This window comes from Sebastes umbrosus, chromosome 4, assembly GCF_015220745.1.
Source record: "Sebastes umbrosus isolate fSebUmb1 chromosome 4, fSebUmb1.pri, whole genome shotgun sequence".
NCBI classification, from domain to species: domain Eukaryota; kingdom Metazoa; phylum Chordata; class Actinopteri; order Perciformes; family Sebastidae; genus Sebastes; species Sebastes umbrosus.
Window position 1 is genome coordinate 7,073,355 of NC_051272.1, and position 22,980 is coordinate 7,096,334.

Consider the following 22,980-nt stretch of genomic DNA (forward strand, 5'->3'; position numbering starts at 1 on the left):
AGCATAAAGACTGGAAGCGGAGGGGAAACAGTTAGCCTGGCTCTGGCTGAAGGTATCTAAGGCTGCATTCACACCAGATCAGGCGTTGCGGCGATTTGCTGCAGGGTTGTGCGGCGTTGTCTCTTTAATGACCCATTATGACGAATAACTTCCCTCATGTCTAGGTCGTACAGCTCTGGATCGCCAGTTACATGATTGGCCACCGCAGCGGGACATCGGGTTGCGTTTCTCCAAAAGTTGATTCGGTTTCTACTTTTTTGACCCAGGCCGCTGATTTGTTTTTTTGGTGGTGCAGTGGTTAGCACTGTCGCCTCCCAGCAGGAGGGTCGCAGGTTCTTTGTGGAGTTTGCATGTTAGTTTGCATGTTCTCACATGCGTGTGTTTTCTCCGGGTTCTCCGGCTTCCTCCTGCAGTCCAAAGACGTGAAGGTTAATTGTTGACTCTAAAGGTGTTAATGTGAGTGTGAATGGTCGTCTGTCTCTATGTGTCAGCCCTGTGATAGTCTGGCGACCTGTCCAGGATGTAACCCGCCAGGATAAACGGTTACATAATGAATGGATAATGGATAACCCTCTGTAAAACCATAAATTGTAATTTTTACTCTTTAGATTTTGTAAACAAACAAGATATAAGGTTTTAATTAGTGAGCTCTAGAGGTGCTGGAAGTCGGATTTTGTTAAAGTTGGACAGAGCCGGGCTAGCTGTCTTTATGCTAAGCTAAGGAATTTTACGAAAAAGAGGAGATGTAACTTTAACTTTCAATAACCGTCACGAGTCTGTGTAATAGAACATGTCAATTTGATTATAAAAGTAGAGATATTATGGTGAGTTATTATGTCTTTATAGCCAAATAGCTACCGTGGTGCTAACGTAGCAGCTAGATGGCTCACATTAACAAGCTGTACCCATGCTCGGCTTGTGATTGGCTCGGGCAGGACCTCCGATACCGTGGCTCCAGCCCTCCTTATCACTACTGCGCAGACTCTGGCTCCAGATGGCAGCTCCCGTATTCGGATAATTTGGCTTCACTTTTTTACAGTGGGAGGAAGTGGAGACACATTGTCCATCTTTATACACTGTCTCTGCTGTAATCTTATATTTAACAGACAGATAATGGAGCGGTATCATCAAACTCCCAGCAAGAAAGTAAATAATCTTTTTTTCCCGAAATGTCGAACTTTTTGCTTTAAAGTGGGACTGTTACTGTACAGTGTGATCAGTTCACGAGTGCAGTGCAAGACAGCAAAGACGACAAGTTTGCACAATTTTGGTCGCTGATCTTGAACGGCTGCAGAAATTGAGGCGCACAAAAGCAGGAGAGGGAAGTTAAGGGGAACAGTGATTTGTCACATACAGTAAAGCCACTTTTGTTATTTTTGGGAGGTGGGGGAAGGAGCGCGGGGTCATTGGTGCAGTGAAATAATCCCAAGAAACTCGGGAACTGGGTTGCGAAGACCAGCTACCAACCCGTTAGCTCTGCCACACTTTTCTCCTCTTACACTCTACTTCCGGTGTATTTTTCTAATCTAACACTGCTACCCTTTTCCTGGGTAATTACGTGTCTGTAGGTGTACTTTATCCTGGCACAGCGCCGAACAGAGCTGAGCAGCAGAGATATTTCCTATGAGTGTGTTCAACTCTTAAATAAACGTCTTGTGAGTTCTTATCGTGATCCACGATGACGTATCGTCTACAGCGCTAAAGAGAAAAAGATGAGTCTATCCTGCAAAGAGTCATTAACAAATACGGTGAACTAAAACGAGTTAGTACGACCCTCTGAGCAGTCTAAGAAAAGAATGATTGTGTAGTTTCCGTTGAGATGAGATTACTTTCCGGTTGGCTCAGTCATAAAGGTTACATCATGGCATGGTAGGTGTGTGTTTTAGGAGTCAGTATTGAGAAGTTAAGGGGTCAAAGTGCAGGGCAGCAGCATCAAACGATGCCGTTAGTGTCCGTCCAGAGTGTTCAGTTACTGGCCACCTCGTCCGCATTGTCAGCCGTCTCTAAAGTGCTGTCCAGTCCACCACGTGCACGCCAGATCTTCACCGTCCGGTCACTGGAAGACAGGAACATGAAGTGTTAAAAAAATAAATAAAGGAATTATTAGGAGTGCCCCTGAATAAGAATTTACATAGTCAAATCTGATTGGTCAAGTCTTGCCTAACGTCGCCTGATCATCAAATCATGTTTGTTTTTTTCTAATTGACTCTGTTTCTTTATTTATCTATAGAAAAATAGTGAAACCAACAAAGTTATTGGCCGAGATACATGTAACTACCTATGTGTGTGTGTGTAGGTGCAGTGCTGTCCAAAGTACTGAAACGGAGTGAAAGACAGTTTCCTAGGACCAAATGTTCTATTTACAACCACGAAAGGCAAGCAGGCTAATTCCATTTTCCCAACGAGAGAGAGGCAAGCCACAAACAGCTGTTTCTACGCGCCTCCCTCTGCTGATTTTAGAGAATTGTTAATACATTTTAAAAAACATGTAGAGCTCTGATAGTGCCACGTTCTTATGTGAATGCTCTGATTAATAAGAAGAAGAAGACATACTTTATTGATCCCCGAAGGGAAATTCAATGTATAATAAAAGTATAATAAACAAAATCTAATAAATGTATTCTTTGATTTTGTTGTTATTTAGTCTTTCTGGGACTATCGCCAAGATGCTGCTCCGATGGTCCCGTAAATTTGGATCGAGCAACTTAGTCTACATGGTGATTTCTTAATTTTTTTTTGTAATATAAATGTATAAATCCCAAAAATAGCACATTGAATAAGTAATAATACCACAACAATATTCATTATTCATATACAACATTAATTATTAATAGTTATCGTCAGATGGATATGGTAGTTTGTTGTGTGAAGACGTGTGTGTGTGTACAGTACTGCGGCAGCAACGCTGTCCAGGGTACTGAAACGGGGGAGATGGCTTCGAATACCTTCGAATATTTCTCACTGAAGCTGCATAGCCCAAAAAATGGTATTCGGGACAGCCCTAGTATTATTAATAGGCTGATATTTCTAACAAAATAGGCTAAATACCATGATTTATAGGAAGAAACCAAGGAAATCCATGTAAAATCAAATATTCAGCACCCCCATATACCCAGAATGGAATGATCCTTTGTTTCATAACCACATTTTTCTGCTACTGCGACGATTTGACTGTGAGATTGGCAGTCGAATCAGGCTCCTTACAAATAGTTGACTATTCTGGGTCACCACTAGAAATAATAATCCAGATACAGACAGATAGCAAGTCAGTTGGTTTGATGCTACGTAATCTTCAAGACCCTAGTGATGTTACATCTGATACTGGAGCTTTGAGTTGCCGTTCGAAGCACTGCATCTGAACGTGAAGCAGGACATGTATAAAAAAGTATCTTAAGATGTATGCTGAATCTAAGTGAAAGCCATAGAAAGTGTGTGTTTGGTTTGGTGCGAGACTCACTCGGAGGCGGTGAACAGATGGCTGCTGTTGGTAGCGATGCCGTTGATGGGGCTGTCGTGGCCCCTCAGCTCCCCGAGAGTCCCCAGTGTGTCCGTGTGCCACAGCTTGAGCACACCACCTCTGCAGCCGCTCAGCAGGGCCGGGGACCCGGGGACGACACCGAGCGCACACACCCAGTCACGGTGGGCGTTCGGGACTTGCTGTTGGGACGGAAGGATTGAAGGTTTTAAAAGTTTTGATCAAACACAAAACCAAATATTTCATTGCCTCCCTCCTCATTAGTCTCCTCGATCTATCTGTATCCATATATCTACCATCTCACTCATCCAGTACCTGCAGTAGGTCTTTGCGGTCTAAGTCCCATTTCTTGATGCCGTTGTCTCGAGAGCCACTGAACAAAATGTTCCCCTGGATCACCAGCGACTCGATGCCGTCGTAATGGGGGGGTTCAAAGTTGTGAGTGGGGCCGATGCTTCCCAGAGAGCCTTCAGTCACGTCAAACAGCTGCAACAGCCAGAACACGGCATGTTTAGGGAGTGTTACAGATACAGAGCTTTGTTGTGCCTTTTATTGTGAAATCCAACATATACAAATGTATTGCAGCTCTGTATTTTGTTATATTCAAGGTGCTAGGTTAATTTTGCATGATGGAGGTTATATAACTTATATATTGTAATAATCACGTCTAAACTTTGGCTTTCTGATACCCTTTTTCCACCAAAATCAGCACGTATATGCAGGTTTTTTAAACAAAGGAAAACCCGCTAAAAATAGGTGATAGACTCATTTATCATTGCGGTGTATACCGTGCCGTTGCCCTGGCCTTTCTGGCCAGAGGCATAAAGAGGTGACAGAAACACTGAATACACACCTTGATGTAGTGGTCCTTGGACCCGCTGATCACCAGGTCTTGGTTGTTTCCAGACTGATCCACAGTCAGACACATCACTGGACCGAGGTGACCAGTGAGCTTCCCTGTGGATGCGAATCTGACAAAGAAGGGAACATCACGTCATAAATAAATTACATGAAATTAAATAGTTTTAATGGCACAACGGTTATGATGCCAACACTGTTTTTCTTCATAAATAATTCTCATGTTAAAAGGTGTCATGTGGGTAAACAGAGTCTGTGAATTGAGTTCGGAGCGTTCAATCTTAGTGCGTATTGATTTAAAGTTATTTCAATCATCCAGACTGCTGATTATAAAATGTTTTTACTTTCTAAGAGGAACAATTCATCAAAACCTATACTGGCTGGCTGGAAATGATGACAGCTTTGGATTGGATGCCTGTCAGGTTTCACATTGAATTGGAAAAGAAATTGGGCTGAGAATTAACCCAGGGTGTGCGTTATGCATCTGAAAATGGTGAAGCGGAAGTAAAGATGCAGAGAATGATGAACAGACTGCAGGTATTGTTTCATATAAGACTGGACTTTAACACACAATACTTCCGATATGGAAACAATTTTTGAATTGGCATTTTCTTCCAGTAAAGAATGATAATAAATTGATAATTACTGCTGACTGTAATGTTACACTGAGAGTAATTCACAAATAACATCATATAGCCATGGTATATATGCGGCATGGTCACAACATCAGGACTAGTGTGCGCTCACGCATGGTGCAGCGAGTAAAAAAGCGTAGCCCGGAGCTCATTTTTTTTAATACAGGGACCACACTATGGAATAACCTTCCATTAAACATCAGGCAGTCACCTCTGGGGTAAGCTGACCAATCAAAGTATGACAGACAGGTCCTGCCCGTCTTATTATGTTTATTATAATAAGACGTTTTTTTATTATTGTGAATGCTTTTATTGCTTCTATTCTAGTGCTTATTACCTCCGCCAAGGGCCTTGAAGGAGGTTGTGTTTTCACCGGCGTTGGTTTGTTTGTTTGTTTGTCTGTCTGTCCGTCTGTCTGTTAGCAGGATTACTCCAAAAGTTCACGATGGATTTAAATACATTTTTTCGTAGGGGTGGGGAGTGAACAATCTATTAGATTTTGGTGGCGAAAATTGACTGCGTCACTCCCGGCCAGTTAGGACACGGTGTCATGGACATAACGCGTGTGATAAAAAACACACAAAATACCAGTTTTACAGTGTTATTTTGTCTACAATATATTTTTGAAATAAGCAAGTTTCTCAGAAATGAAAAACCAGCAACCAATTCTATTTATGTAACAGGCAGCATGAATAAATGATACCTTTTGCCTTTGTGTGTTTACATTATTGCAATCAGTTGATATAACTTTTTCAAATATAAAAACTCCATAATCTTATACACACTTTACTCTGCTTTCATGCCATAATTTGCCAGATTGCCTTTATTAGCGCACAACGGACTGGAGTAGATCCTGAAATTAGCATCCCTATGTACCAAATCCAGAATCGTTTTTAAATCGGGAATCGATTTTGAATCGAATCGTGAGACACAGAGAGATTCACACCCCTAGTAGATCACAATGTTACACCAGACTGCCTTCCCTAAAGCCACATTACTATAAACACACATTCAGCTGTTAAAAGCCCAAATGATCAATATGCAGTATCACTGTCTGACTAGGTATTTAAATTCAGCCCCTCTGCTTACCTCCTCAGATCCCAGACTCTGACTGAGTTTCCGGCGGCGGCGTACAGAACCGTCCCGTTGGGGTTGAGAGAGATCTGGTTGATCTGGTTCTCTCCTGCCGGGATGGTGACCGTCCGGCTGGTGTTAGACGAAGTGACGTCGCTAGTATTTACCTGCCCAGAGGACCTGGAGACACATGGAGGATGACACATGTATGAATCTACAGAAGAGTTCCCACACTCACCCTGACATTACTGTATGTATGTAGGAAAGACTTTTTGTAAAAAATTCATCCAAAATTGTATGTGTTCTCCTTGGCCCATGTTACACCCTTCCACCAAGTTTCATGAAAATTGGGCCAGTAATTTTTTCCGTAAACATGCTGACAAACAAACAAACCGAACTGAAAACATAATCTTCTTGGCAGAGGTAACAAAGTGTGCAAAACAACAGGGATGCATAATCCTTGATGTCAAACTCAAGTTCTACAAATGCATGGAGAGCAACACGGTTAAGAAAATAGTGAATTCCTTCATTTTATAGGTGTTTTCTGTTATTTCATATATGAATTAACTAAAGCCAAAATGCACAAGTTCTGCTGAACAAAAGAGGAAAAAAAAGGCATTTCAGAGCGCCACACTCACGTTAGTATTCGGATGCACTTGGCCGAGTCACGGATGTCCCAGACTTTGATGTAACAGGTGGAGACGGTGAAGACCAAACTGGAGCTGTAGCGGACCGACACCACGTTGTTTGGATGACCGGCCAGGGACATTATCTCCTGACCCGTCACCAGATTCCACACCTTACAGGTCCGGTCTGTAAGAAGACACACGGTCTATCATCTCCATTTATACACATATTTAGGAATGCAGGGAGCATGCTAAGAGGAAAGAGGAGTGTAGCTCAGGATCAACACTGTCAGGAAATATATCTTAAAGCAGGGCATAAAACTACAACGGAGTATTAGGGCCATTATAGGTTAAAAAAAAAAAAAATTTACAGAGCCGAGGGAGGGGGGTAATATTTCAAGATTGAATCATAAATTTACAAGAAAAAAAACTCGGATATGTTCTCCGAGATTATGAAATCAGAAATTTGTGAGAAAAGAACTCTGAAGATGATGGAGTACAATACGGTGGCAATGGAAAATAGTGGGTTATTTTTGTTTAGGAACCACATCGCCTCACTTTGCAAGGTTGGATCAACCTAATCACACCACAGACGCCACCGTTAAAAACTGCGGTAACATGAGCTGCTGAGTGCAAAATATCTATATATTGCAGGGGACTGTCCATCCATCCATCCATTTTCATCTGCTTATGTGGGGCAGAGTTGCAGAGGCAGCAGGCTAAGCAGACGTCTCTCTCCCCAGCAAACTCTAAGGACATAATTCACCATAATCTATAGTTCAACACAAGCAGTTCTGTTATGTGCCTTTTCTGTGCTGTTTTCCCTTCACACTGCCACAGTGACAGTAAAAAGCCTCAGTGTGTAACTATGGTAACGCAGTGTGTTCTGAGTCTTCTCAACGGTTGTTTTTTAGTGTTAGCCGTGCTGAAATAAAAGACACACGCCTTTATGTAATTGTTCGTCTCTACTTTCCTGTAACTTTTATAATATTAGTACTTGCGTTCATAAAAGAAAACATTAAGAACAAGAAAGAAAACGTGTCTATGCATCTTTCAGGACCTTCGCCTTGCTCAGTTTTTCTCTCGTAAATTTATGCGTTTATAACCTCGCAAATGTATGAATTTTTTCACCAAAATTTGCCACATTAATCTCAGAGAATATCTGAGTTTTTTTTCTCATAAATGTATGACTTTAATCTCGGAAATACTGAGATTTAACAAAACAAAATAGGAGTTATCTGGTAAAAAATAAGAAGCTCTATGGAGGAACTTCAATCTAGTTAATTGCCACTATATTCACCTCCATTTATCATCATAAAAAGCTCCTTCACCAGAGGTTCACTGTATGTACAATGTCACTTAATTCCATCACCTCATTTATCCACACACTGTGCATATGACAATCTTAATTAATCCCTGTCAGGTTTTATTTGCTGTTATATAGAAGCATAACAGCATGTCAAAAGGGTAATAAATTAGCAGTGCCGTATAGCAGACATGTGAGGAATACTGATGAGACAGAGAGTGAAGAGGTGAAGGGACGATGGAGGATTGTCGGTATTAACCTTTGGATCCGGTGAAGAGAAGGTCATCAGTGCAGTCGACACAGAGAACAGCTTTACCGTGTCCCTCCGCCACGTGGACGCACTGCAGCGTCGCTGACCGACTGCTTTTAGTGGGTGGCACCGGGTTAATGACGCCCCTGTAAAACACACACATATCACTATCAATAGGTGCAGCCTGGACATAAAACAGTGTAATAATCCGTGTGCAGCACATATTATAAATCACACCCACACAACCAGAGTCATGCTCAGCATGCAGCTCTCGTGGCTGATGCTGCAAATCAAAAATAGAAAGAGATGACAAGGAAAAATGAGGAGGCAGCTGAGAACAGAGTCACCTTTACTGCGCTGAAGAAAGGGAAAAAGTCCATAAATACCCCTGCTGCACCATCAGGAGCTTCTCTTTTCCAGCCCATAATAGATTAAAAACACCCAAAGAGACAAAGACAGATGAGCATTGGAAACCAGCGGTGTCGGATCATCAGGGGCCGCAAGTTCAATAGCGTCACAGAAACCCAGATCAATCACTAATTGGCAGGTCGTGTTGACAAATTGGCATCTGATGGTGTAATTGTACAATCACTAACAGTTGTAGCTATCGGCATCAGTGGAGCAGCAGGATGAGCTGGTGGTGGACCACAAATCCACACGTCGATATTCAGGAGTTTTGAATGAATGAGCTTTGAAAGGCCTGTTGTGTGCCAAATAAAAGGCTATAATAAATGAATAAAAAGGCTAATTAAAAGAGATCATTGAGGGTTCAGGCTCAATAGCAGTAATAAGCTTAACAAGATGACACTGTTTCGGTTTATTTTAATTATCTATTGATTCATTATGAGAGGCTTCGGTTAAAAGGCGGTCTGATGAAATGCTCCCATGAGAAGAAAAAGGTGAAATCCACACCACGTGTGTCTGTGTTTCAGATTCACCTTTGCCCTGTGCACCGAAAAGTGACATTTTAGTGAACCGTGTGGCAAATTAAAAAAAAAAGACAAAACGTTGTACTTGGGTAGATCGGAGAGAGGAGGGGAAACAGAACGCAGGATGTGATTGGAGGACAGGTGGAGGCATCCGTTCGTCCTGGAGGGGAGAAGAGTATCTGATATTCCTGAGACCTGATTAGCTACCGAATTAATCACTAATTACATCCTGTTCTTATCCTGTTCTTAATTTCTCTTAATTTCTCTTAATCGTTATGTATTGGGTTCAGCTTAAAGGCACAATGAGTAGGATTTGTCAGTTGCGGTTTGTAAAACACAACATTCAAAGTTAGCCCCTCTAGGGCTGCAACTAATGATTATTTTCATTATTGATTTTCCATGCTGTGTCCGGCATTTTTGTAGCTTCCTCTTGGATGTGTGCTTACGATCTGGCATATGGTCGCTATGTTTTTAAAGAGGTTGATGCCCAGAAACATTCCAAACACAGCAACATAAGAAAATACACTTAGAGAGCGGCAGGCTCTCTGCAGATACAGACACCGCCACACATGTTTTTGTATGAGTCTATACATTTCTTTTTTAGGAAAATCGAACTAATTGTGCCTTTAACTTCAAGAAGAGCTATTCTAGAGTGAGCCTACATACTGTAAAGTATTTTAAAAACACAATAATAATATAACTTTAGTTAACTCTAGTTATTTTATTATAACACTGCATCATTACACTCCCAAATCTAAATATGTGCCTCACGTCTACATTATCAGGAGATATATACAGTAATTTGGGAAATAAGGCATCAATTTGACAAACTGACAGATTCTGGATGCTCCCGCTCATCCTCAGCATCTTTCCCCGACTCTAATCTGACTCTCTGGCAGGCTCGTGTCAATATTACTTATCTCTGGTTCTTACTTATCCTGCAGGACGTTTGTAGCACGCCCCAGATACCCTGTCATATGGCTAAACGCGGCGACGTGGTTACTGGGATGAGCGGCAGGGGAGAGAGGAAGTGGTGGGCTGCTCTTCAGGTTCCTGATGACTGGGCTGTGGAGGAAGACAGTAGGGCTGCCAATTAAGCTGCGGCATAATTAAAGTGTGCGCTAAGCTGTTTACACACTACTGGCAGGAGTGTGGGAGGACTGCATGGAGACAGAAGGGAGACGCATATGCTGCTTTCACGTCATATGGGAGCAACTGTCGGGACAGCTTGACAGGAAAGAGTTCATGTGTTCATCTGAAGAACACATACAGTACTCAGGTTTCCTGTTCAATGTGGTTTACTAGGTTTATTATTTCAGGCCAGTATCTTTCTGTCAAGACATTGTCTAGTTGTGAAAGTTCCTGCCTCACCAGAGCTACACAAAAAGATGTCTTCACAGTAGTTTATTTATAAGCCTAACATATCACAGGTATTTAGTAGCCTGGTTTCAGTGATAAGCAAATTCTCCAAGCTTCACTGTGCTTTGTTGACATAGCCGGGCTGGCTGCTCGTGCCTTTTAGTTCATGTAATTAGTGCATGTGAGCGTGCATAACTGGCTAGTTTATGGCCCCCGCTCTGTACTAGAGGTCGACCGATAGTGTTTTTTTAAAGGTCGATATAATAACGATAGTTTGGAGAAGGAAGAAGCTGATGGCCGATTAACTAACCACTATCTTCTCTACTTCTGCAGCAGCCTAGTCGGCTACTTTTGCATACGCCGTTTTAAATAAATCATTAGTAAGAGAATATATAATATAAGTGTGATTTTGGATTACATCATTGAAAAATGTTGCAATGGGCGATGCGTTGTTCTGTGGTTTACAGTATGAGTGGCCAGGAATACTTCTGTTGCGCGTCTCGTACATTGTTCAATGCCACTCTTGCGAACCATTAATGTTCGTGCATATTCCCGCGGTATGGAGGATCCAAACGTGTGTGATTTCATGTCATGAATGGATGGTTACGTGGCTGGATTATTTGGAAGCGAGAACGCCAAATTGGTACAGTAAGTAAGTTAAAGTAACAGTGCATGGTTTCTTTTCCTCCCTGTCTCGTATCGTGGACAAAGAGCTGATGGTGTTGCGTTATATATTCGAGAGATAACTTTTTTTTCTCCCCCTCTACCTTGACTTTGTGTATGGAGCCTCAAAGTAAAACTGTGATGTACGACCCCGCGTGACTGTAGGAGGCTGTGCAGTGATGGGCCGCTATCAGAGCCGATAACGATAGTTTGTGAAATGTCCTATCGGCGCCGAATAATCGGCCAACCTCTGCGCTGTACTGCGCTCATATGGCGCTCATACAGCATTTACAGCTGATGACGACGTCCAGACCGACAGCGATGTCGCAGAAGCGTAGCGCCCACCTTCCGTTTCCCACCCAGGTTAACACTGTTATCTCTGTCAGCACTGTTTCCGTTGTTTATACTGTTAGCGCTGTTAGCACTATTAGCTGCGAGCCACCGGCTCAGCAGTCGCCATGTTGAGAGCCGTGGGGAGGCAATAGAAATGCTCTGAATTCTGTATAGAGAACCTTTAATTTAATATCAGTCATGCATAATCTCTGCCTCTGATTGACTTGTGCTCGTGGCCTCTGTTGGTTGGATTGGTTAGGTTTAGGCATGAGGAGTGAGATTGGTGGAGACCTCTTAATGCATGAAGTCAGACATTGTTAGTAGTGTTTAACCACTGGGGATCTGAGATTAGCTTTTCTCTTCCATATGACGTGAACGCAGCAATACTCAATCCTCGTGCATCGACCCTAATGCACTCACACACTGACCATGCGTGTCGGAAAGCACAGAGGTAAACGTGTGCACACGCCATGCCAACAAAAGCTTATCTAAGTAACTATTCTCAATAGTATCACTAACACTGATATAAGATCCAGTTATCAACTTATAAAATAATCTACTGTCTTCCAGTGTTATATATTTTGAAACAGGATGACAGGAACTAGAAATGTTTTAACATATAAATACAAGTCATCATCACATTACTATTTTTCAGCCAATTTTACGAGTTCACTAGGCACATTCCTCCATTTCAGTCTCACTCACAATAATCAACTGATCGGACGAAGAAAGGGAAAGGACAGTGATTTCCTCAATGAATAAAGATGTGTATCATAAGTAGATCAGCAGCAGAGGGGTTGATTAGCAAGTTGAACACTGAATTTGAGTCAAAACTACTCAAAAAAGAGAAATCCAAGTTTAAATTCAGCATAGAACTTGGCAGGTCAAAGGTCATCACACCAGGCGCAGAGCATCTTTGATTTAGACCACATGCTTCTTCAAAGCAGGAAACCGAGAGAAGGAGTATTAGTAGAGTTGAAGTAAAGTTATTTTTGCCTTTTTTCCGGCTTTGCAGCCACAACGTCGGCAACAAGCTCTTACTGTTTAATCTCCTTAGCCTTTGCCCTGTCGGCCGCTGCCTTGTCATAGGTCTTCCTGCGAGAGAGCGGGGAGGGCTCCGGTGCTCGCTTTTCCACCCCTGACGAAGCTCTGGAGCCAGAACTGATCGTTTCAGTTTCGTAAAAGTTATCCACAGACAAACACAAAGACAGTATACAAAAATAATGATAAGGGATTTGAAAACAACATCAAATAATGGCATCAATGAGGAGATGAGCATGCAGTACACACAGAAACACATGTTACCTGATATTTAAAGTCCCAAAACAGAGGTGGGTCTTCGCCAAGCTCATGTTTAACTACTGAGGACACTGTGCCTACACTAAAATATATTTCTATTACTTTGTTTGCTGTTGGATCACTGTCAGCCAAGGCTCTTTCTTTTTACATACAAGTGCACTTAGGTTTGAAGCATGGCCTTTCACAAGCCAGTTAAAGCGTTCTGGTTAGTATTTTTGCTATCTGTGTGTGTTACTGAGCTGTAATAAGGAATTAGAAGGCAGTTTTTGCAGGGGGACAGTAACACATGTTAATACTGGCTCCTCTCTACATGCTTATACCTCAAAGGAAGGTATGGCCATTTGATGTAAGGATGCTCATGAATAATGTGAAACAAAATGAACTGAAGCAGAGGAAGTAGCAGCAACATCAAACATGCAGGAGGGAAGGAAGGAAGTAGTAATTATTGTGTTAGCAACAGAGTGCCGGGCCTGGACTTACATGCTGCCCATTTTAGAGGAAAAGCCGGGGGAGAGAGCTGTGTAGTCCCTGACTGATGAGCCTGACGACTCCACGTCTCCTCCCCCCTCTGGTGTTTCAGCTAACGGCAGCATCGGACTGGAGAAGTCTGCGGTGGGCGCGTCGGGGGCGGAGTCACTGTTTGCGTACAGCAACTCCATCTGAGTGGTGGTCCTCCTACGAGCCTGTAGAGCACAGATGAGAGAAAATTAACACAGGATGTAATTGGGGAAAATACAGGCAGAGAACGAGGCATGAACACAATGTTATTGTTATTGTTATTATATTACCTTATTTCTTGTTTTGGTCTCTCCACAGAGTTTCATGAGATCTGATGACAAGGTGCTGAAGGGAATACAGAAGTTTTATATGTGTCAATAAAACACACAATGTAACATCAAATATAAATTTATAATATAAACATATAACATAAAACACATCATATAACATAAAAGTGTTCAGGTTGATTATGCTATACTTTTGCTCATTTAAATGTTTTTATTTATTTATTAAACTTGTGTTCTTTTTAACTCTTTATGTTCAGCATAACTCTTTGGAGTTGCATTTTATGTATGACTTGTGCTATATAAATAATTGAAAAATAAAGTTTTATTGATTGATGTTATGTTGAACACAACTCAAAACAAACATAACATGAACACACAGTAATGCCACACATACATACATAAAAAATGTGTTTCTCTCTGAGTGATAAGACTGCTGGATGGGCACCTGCGCGATAATTATGTACAGTATGTGTAAATAGGATAAACATTAAGGTATTAATTGAAGTAATATGTGATCAACACTACGGTAAATATTTAATATAAACATTAAAGTGATTATTTAAGTTATAGAAAGAGGTAGATCCATATAAGTATATACATCATCCTACTCCTTTTCAAACATAATATATTATATTTATTTAGTTTATTGAGAATTTGCTGTATATGTTTCCTATTCATTTTATTGGTTATTCTTGTTTTCTTTTCTTATTATGAGTTTCATGTTTGAAATAAAAGCTATGTAGTCTCAAATAATGTAGCATACCGTGAAACATAAATATCATTAACATACAGGTTAAACACAAGAAAGACAAAGATATACCATAAACATAAAATAATATAACATAATGTAAATATGTCATAAGATACATAAACATAAACTTACCCTCCCTCTGCAGAAGGGCTCTGGGCAGACTCATCACTGCTGCTATCATCCCCATTTTCTGTCAAATGAGATCAATGAATAATATTTGAGTTTAGAGAAAACGCTCTTGGCCGATGAGACTGAGATGACCGCTTAGGACTTTCTAAAATGGTTCTTAGCTAGTACACTTTGCTCAAGACTAAATAATTCATTGTTTTGCTCACTTTCACTAAAGGGTGAAGCAATTTTCTTGACTTCAAAAAAAAAAAAATAAGGCTGCTCAAAATGGATGTAGAAAAGATGAACAGGGGAAGCAGATGAGGGCGATGTCAGCGCGGCGCCATGCTGTTTTATCGACAAACAGAAACGTGGTCCTCACTGAGCTCAATGGGGTCAGATGGATGGAAAAGAGTGAGAGCAGGTGGGGAGGGTTATAAAAAGAGATGTGTGTGTGTGGGGGCAAAGGTAAACAAGGTGAGAGGAATCATTAGTCCGTTGCTCCCGATGGGGTCAGCTGACCTACAGGGTCCGACAGAGCTAAAACATCCATGTTGTATGGTTCCTGTGGAAGGGTCTTGAGTTAGCAGGGTGCTAAAGCATGGAGGCTGTAGCACATGGTGAGCTAGGAGGAGGTAGAGTGTATCCAGATGAAGGGAAGGGAAGGGAAGAGGTCAGCAGACAGATGGGGGGAAGCCTTGGTTGCATTGGACCTCATGCACCTGTTCCATGTTATGTTTAGTTAGTTTTCAGAGTGCAAAGGGAAGGAACCATGCATTCATAACACAGATAAGAGTCTAATATGGTTTTTCCACTTACCAGCCGGGATGTTACCTAGCTCTGTAAAAACATAAGAAAACAAAAAAAAAGGAAAACGTGGGGGAACAGAAAAAAGGCAATGCACAAATCAAAAACACTGTCCCCCGAAATTCTAGAAAAACAAACAAAAGAAAATAAAGTGCAGCTACTGTAAACAGAGCATCCTACTGAACAGAGGCTGGCAGAAATACTATGACATTTACAACACAAAAAGTTGTAGAAATTTTGTTGTAAAAAGTCAGTAAAATCAACTCTATAACCTATAAAACTTAATCTTTTTTAAGAATTTGTATGGTAGCAATATGATCTTTTTAACAGTGTAATTATGAGTATAATAATTAGACCAGCTTCTATTCAGCAGAAGGCAACAGGCAAGAGCATGTCAATAGGCCCAATCATGCAACTGACCAGTAACCCAGTCCACTTCCTGAAAGGCCAAATGCTTTGATATGTTTAGTGGCAAATTATCATTTCTTAACAGAATTGACTCATAGATGAGAAACAACATCATCTCTCCAGAATAAAAATCTGAATCCCAGTTTTCCTTTGACATGATATTAAGGACACTTCCAGGAGGTAGGCCGGGTTAAACCAGGGTTCTGGTCTGTGTTTTGGGTCCTCCACGTCTTCACTTCAATCTCAACCCAAACAAACGGTGTTGTCACCTTGCAGCGCGTTCCCCAGCAGCGCGTCCAGCTCCGGGTTGAACTCGGCCTTCTCCTTTAGCATGTGAAAGAGCAGCTGGTTCTGTGTGGCGCTGGTGATCTCCGTCTGCTTCAGCCGGCCCTCCATCACCTTCACCTGAGACTCCCTCTGGGCCACCTGGAGACCCTGAGGAGGTCAGACAACACTTTATTATTATGTGTTTTGTATATATAAAATTCACACCCACATCTCTGTGATACAGTGAAATAACTGCATGTGTAACAGACTAGACGTGATGAGGGATGCTGGTGGTTGCAGCTGTAAACACACTCTGCAGCCTGCAGGTCAGTGTGCCTGCTCGTTGTAACCAAAAAAAAAACACATTGAAAAAAAACAAAACCGTAGGTGTTATCTTACAGCGACTAAATTTAGTGCATTGTGTTTACTGATGATGCTTTTTGGGTGGTAAAATGTCCCCAAAAGTTTCCTAGTTCTATTGGAAGTTCCTGCTGTCAAAAATGGTGTTATTATTAGGGCTGGTACCTTGTTGATAGCCATTGACATGAAGTGATCCAACAGAAAACGAGCTTCCGTCAGGGTACAGGAACCAATCACAGCAGAGATGTCCACTGTGTCGCCTTCCTCCTGTAAAAAAAACACAGCGTGAATTCATACAACTTCAACTCTCTAAGACTGTAAGAACACTTCACATAAAAGTTTGGCCCATTAGAAACTCCACTTGAACTGTTCAGAGCTCAAAAGTCCTAAGTAGGTAATGAGATAAAGCTGATTCTCCATCTATTTGTGCCAGCCAGTACAGCAGCCTCTCTCACCTTGGTTTCTTCCATCTGCATGATGTTGGCCTGACAGTCTGCGATGCTGTCGTTGATGTAGTCGATGTTAGCCGTCAACGCGTCCACTTCCTCGTTAAGGGGAGGCACCGCCTTCTCTGCCTCTGGTCCCTCCTTGACCAGCCGTTCCCTCTTCCGGATGACCTTCTCTTTACGCTTGGTCAGCTCCTCTCGTTGCTGTCAACACAAAAACACACAGATTTCAGTCCACACAGTCATTTCTGTTGTATGTGTACATGGTAAATGTTGCAGAAGTATCTAGTATATTTAAAAAAAGATCTTAGGCCAGGTTTTATTTTCGTTGTCAGGAGGATGTAGCAGGAGTTAAAGCCCCCTCTGATGTCAGGATTTGACATTATTTTCCCAAAACAAACCTTAAAACAAACCCCTCAGCTCTCACTAGTGAAACAGCATAAAATAGGAGACAAAGACATGTCAACAGCCCTCTCATTGCCAGACACCTCTAAAGTCTCTCTCTAATGCCAGATCATTTTGATTCAATGGAGAATTTAGTAGAACATTTTTTGGCACTTTGGCAGTACCGATGGCGCGGTTATAGCTCTTTTCCTTGACCTGCCTTCATGGATATATTTCCTGCTGGTCATTATCCGTCTTTAGTTCTGTAATTGATACATCGAGACATCTTACAGTGTAACGACGTACTGCCGTAGCTTTACCTTGAGGAGGCGGTTCATGTCGGCCTCCATGTTGGAGATGGTCATCCTCTGCATGATGACGTCGGTGATTCGGCGCTCCAGAGACTGCCATTTATTGCGAGCGATTCTGGTGGAGTAAATACCTACAGTTCGCCTGTAGGAATACCTGCACACATACACAACATCAATCAGTAATGGATTTAACACTAACATAAGCATATTGATGATGTAAATAAGACATAAACATAAAAATGTTCCAGATGCAGATTTATGTATTCAAATCCAACATAATATTGACAAAACATCCATGTGCAAAGAGAGATTTGTGTTACATTTTAGAAGATTTTTCCTACCAGGGTGCACCAAATATTTTGGTAAAAAAAAAAAGCATTTATATTTAGTAGCTTTCCTTCCTTGCCTCTCGTGCACACACATACTCACCGAGTGCCGTTGGGAGCAGCGTTGCCGGAGGAGTACAAGCGTCCAGATGGAGGTCTGTGGGTGGAGTCCTGCATCGGTTCTTTCCTGATGACCTTACCTGAGGTGGGCCTGGCTTGCCTCCTCAGAGCCGTCACCTGACACAACATGGCAAACAGAAACGTGACTGAACACTAAAAGCATGTATTTCGGCATCCATAATGTATCACCAAGTATTTCCACATACATTATGTAAAAAGGTACAATCCAGTTCTGATGCTGCTCACCTCCTCAGTCTTTCTCCTCAGAATGAGCTCCTGCTGCCTTTTCTGAGCCTCCAGTAACTTCAGTTGGTGCTGCAACACAATCACAGTATCAACAACAATTAAATGATGATACTGAAACTCTTGGGGCTCAGATTGATTAAGATATAATTACAGCCAACTGAACATCCTTTACGCTAACCTCTTGCTTGCGCTGGTCTTTCTTTAACGAAGCGATTTCTCGGTTTCTGCGAGACTCGTTCATCCTGTTCTTCTCCTGCTGCTCCTTCATCTGCTTCATGAGGCGGACCTGAAACAATCAAATAAAAAATATTCACATCATATACACAAATATAGTGAAAGTAAGTCAATATTTGGATGTGAAAGTTCTCAAGATGTGACATCTTTTTGATTTATGGAGCATTTTTGAATCCTCCCTCCTTACTTTTTTTTTCGCCCCTTAACCCCTAAAAATCCACCTGCTTGCTGGTCGCTTTAGGGTTATGGTTAGATGATGATCAATAATGTTTTAAATGATGTAAAAGGTTTTTATAATCATCAAAATTCAGTATGTACCAATTGCTTTTACTCAATTCTGTGACACTGGAACTGGTTCAGAGTGTTATCACAATCCCCCTTAAAGTAAACAACAACCGTAGCCAATCGCACCTTCGTCTTCTTCATCTCCACCACGTCCATCTGAAGCTTCTTGAGCTGTTTCTCGTACTGCGACTGGTTCTTCAGCAGGCGGGCGTGCTCCTTCTGAGCCGACTGGAGCTTCTGAAGCTCCTTGTTCATGACGCTCAGCTTCTTCTCATATTCAGCCTTGATCTTGCGAGACTTGTCGTCTGAGCCGGTCTCCACTGTATCTGAAAGCGTGCAACACACATGGAAAACCGTCCATAAAAAGACAAAATGCAATCACTTTTATGTGGAAAAGTTTCTAATGTAGCGCCCACATAACGTTGCAGATAGACAAACATATTTTCCGTAGTGGTTTAAACAGTCAGAAACCTTGATCTTCAGTTGTCAAAAAGTCTCTTTTGTGTGCTTTTCTTTTTTTATTAGACAAGCTGAAAACTCCTCCGTGCTTTTAAAAGCTGCATGAGACAATGCTTTGATCCATTAGTGCTGATAAATATAAATGTAACTGTCATCGTCTGGCTGCTGGCGGAGAGCTTTCACTTTAAAAGGACTCTCTGAAGTACAACAGCATTCTGCAGTGTTTTTTCATTACTAAAGAACAAAAAGTGAAATCAAACATAAGGGTAAGATATAAATTCTTCAGAATGGAAGTAGGACAAGCAAGAACTTAAATAAATTCTGCTTTAAGACGGAAATAAACTCATCAAAACCGACATTAGAAGCCAAACCCACATTTTGGTGGTTGTTTGGTGGATAAATGATGTACAATGTGTTAGTACGATTTACTGAGCGATACATGACTCCCCCTTCTGGCGTCTTACTCATGTTTAGGAGGACACGGTCCCTCTCCAGCTGGGTGTCCCTGATCTTGCACTGCAGCATCATCAGCTTCTGCTCGTACTGCTGTTTGAGCGTGTGCAGACGCAGCTGGCTGTTCTCCAGCTCGTCGATCAGCTTCTGCTTGATGGCGATCTCGCAGGTGATGTTGGCCAGATCGGCCTGGAAGTTCTCTGTTGGACACACACACGGTAAGATTACGTATTCACATCCACAGTGATGTCACGAATCAACAGTATTTATTTTGTGTTTGGTGTTAAAAGATTCTTTTATATTACAAATCATTTATTATACTTAAAAGAACCTTTTAGTTATTATTGACTTTACCGCAGGCCTTTTCTCCCTTTGTTGCTCGCCTCAGTACTGGAGTACGTAACAATTTCATTCATCAAGTTTGTAAACATCTCATCACATAAAAAATTAACTGCTTTTCTTTTATGTCGACATTATGTTGCTTTACTTGACCGACGTGTTTCCCCCAGAAGTGTTTCTGGGTTGTACAGTAAAAACATCTTCACAACTACTGTCATTGTGCTGGTGCCCTGACACTTTATATACACTAGTAGAGTTGCATGGTAGCAAGAAGAAGACTATGGTTGCACTTGAAAGACAATACATCTGTATCATATAGCATGTCCTTTTATAGTATATTTTAAAGTATAAATGTTACAAAAAGAAGACAGGCTGTGTCCTAAAATTGTGAGTAAAAGCATCAGCCATAGTTATTGCTCCTTATCTGGCACTTAATTTCTTATGTCAGTGTGACATACAGTACAAACATGTGACAAATAAGACAAACAAAGGTGTGACGAAATATACAGACATTTAACACAAGACGTATGAAACAGACAATATGATTTGAATATGGTACAGATTTGTAGTTGTCTTTAAATAGTGGGAGTATTGCGAGTGTGTAATATATTCATATATGAATAACTGTGACCAGAGAAATATGCAGGTATGTCCAAGGAGCAGTAATAAATATATAAATAAATAAATATTTAAATAAATGGTTATAATAATAATGTTGACAAGTAAGTTCAATAACTACATAAATAAAAATAATAATAATAAATAAATAATAATAATAATAAGGAAAAACTAAAAAATATATAATACTAATAGTGATGCATAATAAATACAAAATAATGATAATATTTTTGCATTATTCGGAGAAATTATCACAAGTGGTCAGCTGTAAACGCAGGCGTGAATGTCTCAAAAAAGACTGTGCGTTCCAATACCCATACTACCATACTATTTACTATGCCGGAAAAAGATTTAGTATGTCCCAATACGTAGTACTGTATGTCACATGCAGTATGCCAAATATAGCAGAATGTCCTATTACATTTGGTCATATTTTGCAGTATGCAAGCCAGCATGCTTTTCTGGCTATTCTGACCCACAATCCTCTGTGCAGGAGATATACAGTATGAGCAAGAGGGTCAAAGTTCAAGGCGCCATGTCATGACGAAAGTTGCAGTACGTACTGACAGCAAAAATAAAAAGTATGCGATTTGGAACGCAGCCACAGTTGTACAGTATGTGGTGCTGGTTGGTCTGTCAGTGATTAAACAGCTCCCCCTTGGGGAGAAACAGAGAAACTGTCCTCCCCTCGTACCTTTTTCATCTGACTCTGAGTCAGAATCGTCTGAGCTCTCCTCCACATCCATCTCCTCTTCGTCCTCCTCCTCTTCCTCCTCTCCTTCCTCGTGGTCGCTGCCCTCCTGGACCTCCTACAAGATGACACACTAAAATTATAATATCTGACGGCACCCTTCAATACAGATTCAGTGTAAAGATGAAACAAGAGGCAGTCAGTCGTACAATTTCTGCTTCCTCGTGGACCCGCTCCGTCATTTCCTTCTCTGTGCCCTTCTCTTGCTCGTTGTCAGGAACTTCCTCCTTGCTGGCACTGAAAGACATTTCAGAGAGACATCATTTAACTTCTGTGACTGAGCAGAACACATGGTGCATATGGTGCACAGTTACTGTAACATAAATGTAAACAACAAGTATGTTTCTGACAAAACATCTGCAGGTAATAAAGACATTGTTTCATTTACTTTAGTTGCGTAAATTTTGTAAATTGCATAACAATGCAGAGCAACACTGTCTTTTTAGCAAACAAACATTTTTATGGACTTCACCACTGTGTAGCAATAAAGCTGGTAACTGTTCAGGACTTTAGGATTTCCTGTGATATATCCGACACTTATGATACTGCTCCATTTTCATTAGCTTGTTTGTGGAAAAGACAGCGTATTATTTTTTTAACAAAGGAGGGAGGCGTCTCATCAGAGTTTGAACAAAACCAGCAAAAGCAAAAAAAGCATGAAAGGAATAAAAGAAAAAAAAACTGTGAATCAAGTCCATGAAGCAGATCTGTTGGATAAATATTTTATCCAAACACAGAGGGTTAGCAATGTTTAGGTGGTGTTACGCACAAAAACATCTGGATAAGCTGACCAAAATTAAAAAAAATAAAGATTAATACAGGAATTCCTTTCCTGTATTAATCTTTATTCTTTATTCTCTCCTCACTCACAATCCCACAACATCTCTAAACTTTCATCCTGATAGCACTAACTGTGGCCAAGAAAACCATTTTACTCAACTGGAAAGACGGAACAAAATTATCAGTACAGACCACACAAATCCAGAAAAGTTCACATCCATCCTAAAGGAAAATCTGATTCCATTCAATAAGACCTGGTCTCCCTTTTTGCCGTTCACCCAGAGCTGATTCCTCTCTAGACCTCTCTCTCTCTCTCTCTTTTCATCTTCCTCCTCTTTTTTCATTTGTTTTTGTACTTCTGCTGTTTGCTGTAAATACTTTTGTTTTGTCAATACTTCTGGTATCAACCTGTAGTAAATAAAAATAAAATAAAATAATAATAAAAACAAAATCTTGAAAACAGACACTTCCTAGTTCCAGGTTGTCTTTAAAACCGATTACAAAGTCAGTAAAAACATAAAAAAGATGAAAAACAAAGCAGGGATGTAGCGTGAGGGGTCAAAGAATGAGCTGAGGGTTTCACACATTAGATCTAAAGACATATAAAGGTTTATCATAATAGAAAATAAATGTGTTTTATGGAAGGGAAGTGCTTCGATGGTGGTGAGTCTCGCTCCAGGGGGGTAAATACCTGCGCAAAATAAATAAAAAAGTAAAATATAATGCTGAATTAGGGGGAAGCAGAGGATGGGAATGGCAACAGGAGGGTGGAAGCTCTGACAAACCTGGCGTCATCAACCTCTTCCACCACCTCCTCCCTTTCCTCCCTCTCTCTCTCCTCCAACAGTAGCTGGAGTCTTCAGGGAGGGGTGAAGGGTCAAACCAGAGAAGGAAGCAAGAGATGAACGAAGGAAGGAAGGAAGGAAGAAAGAATG

At 41.1% G+C, this 22,980-nt stretch overlaps 1 protein-coding gene across 8 annotated transcripts in view; it reads right to left on the reverse strand.

The window, feature by feature from the left end:
• Positions 1 to 654: 654 nt before the first annotated feature.
• kif21a (kinesin family member 21A) overlaps positions 655 to 22,980 on the reverse strand; it is a 59,738-nt gene continuing 37,412 nt past the window's right edge. The window contains exons 12-37 of one of the 8 annotated variants that reach the window (XM_037767485.1): positions 22,831 to 22,902; positions 21,415 to 21,502; positions 21,209 to 21,323; positions 19,569 to 19,757; positions 18,772 to 18,971; positions 18,305 to 18,412; positions 18,127 to 18,195; positions 17,864 to 17,997; positions 17,444 to 17,588; positions 16,749 to 16,943; positions 16,459 to 16,560; positions 15,936 to 16,101; positions 15,271 to 15,291; positions 14,476 to 14,533; positions 13,596 to 13,650; positions 13,288 to 13,490; positions 12,550 to 12,669; positions 10,087 to 10,218; positions 9,239 to 9,313; positions 8,234 to 8,370; positions 6,681 to 6,855; positions 6,058 to 6,222; positions 4,329 to 4,446; positions 3,791 to 3,961; positions 3,458 to 3,657; positions 655 to 2,056 (exon numbers count right to left, since the gene is read on the reverse strand). In XM_037767485.1, the coding sequence (XP_037623413.1) occupies positions 1,966 to 2,056; positions 3,458 to 3,657; positions 3,791 to 3,961; positions 4,329 to 4,446; positions 6,058 to 6,222; positions 6,681 to 6,855; positions 8,234 to 8,370; positions 9,239 to 9,313; positions 10,087 to 10,218; positions 12,550 to 12,669; positions 13,288 to 13,490; positions 13,596 to 13,650; positions 14,476 to 14,533; positions 15,271 to 15,291; positions 15,936 to 16,101; positions 16,459 to 16,560; positions 16,749 to 16,943; positions 17,444 to 17,588; positions 17,864 to 17,997; positions 18,127 to 18,195; positions 18,305 to 18,412; positions 18,772 to 18,971; positions 19,569 to 19,757; positions 21,209 to 21,323; positions 21,415 to 21,502; positions 22,831 to 22,902 (3,304 nt within the window). In that variant the 3' untranslated portion in view covers positions 655 to 1,965. The remainder of the gene's footprint in view (positions 2,057 to 3,457; positions 3,658 to 3,790; positions 3,962 to 4,328; positions 4,447 to 6,057; positions 6,223 to 6,680; positions 6,856 to 8,233; positions 8,371 to 9,238; positions 9,314 to 10,086; positions 10,219 to 12,549; positions 12,670 to 13,287; positions 13,491 to 13,595; positions 13,651 to 14,475; positions 14,534 to 15,270; positions 15,292 to 15,935; positions 16,102 to 16,458; positions 16,561 to 16,748; positions 16,944 to 17,443; positions 17,589 to 17,863; positions 17,998 to 18,126; positions 18,196 to 18,304; positions 18,413 to 18,771; positions 18,972 to 19,568; positions 19,758 to 21,208; positions 21,324 to 21,414; positions 21,503 to 22,830; positions 22,903 to 22,980) is intronic. The other 7 variants (XM_037767479.1, XM_037767478.1, XM_037767480.1 and 4 more) reach the window with 7 other exon arrangements.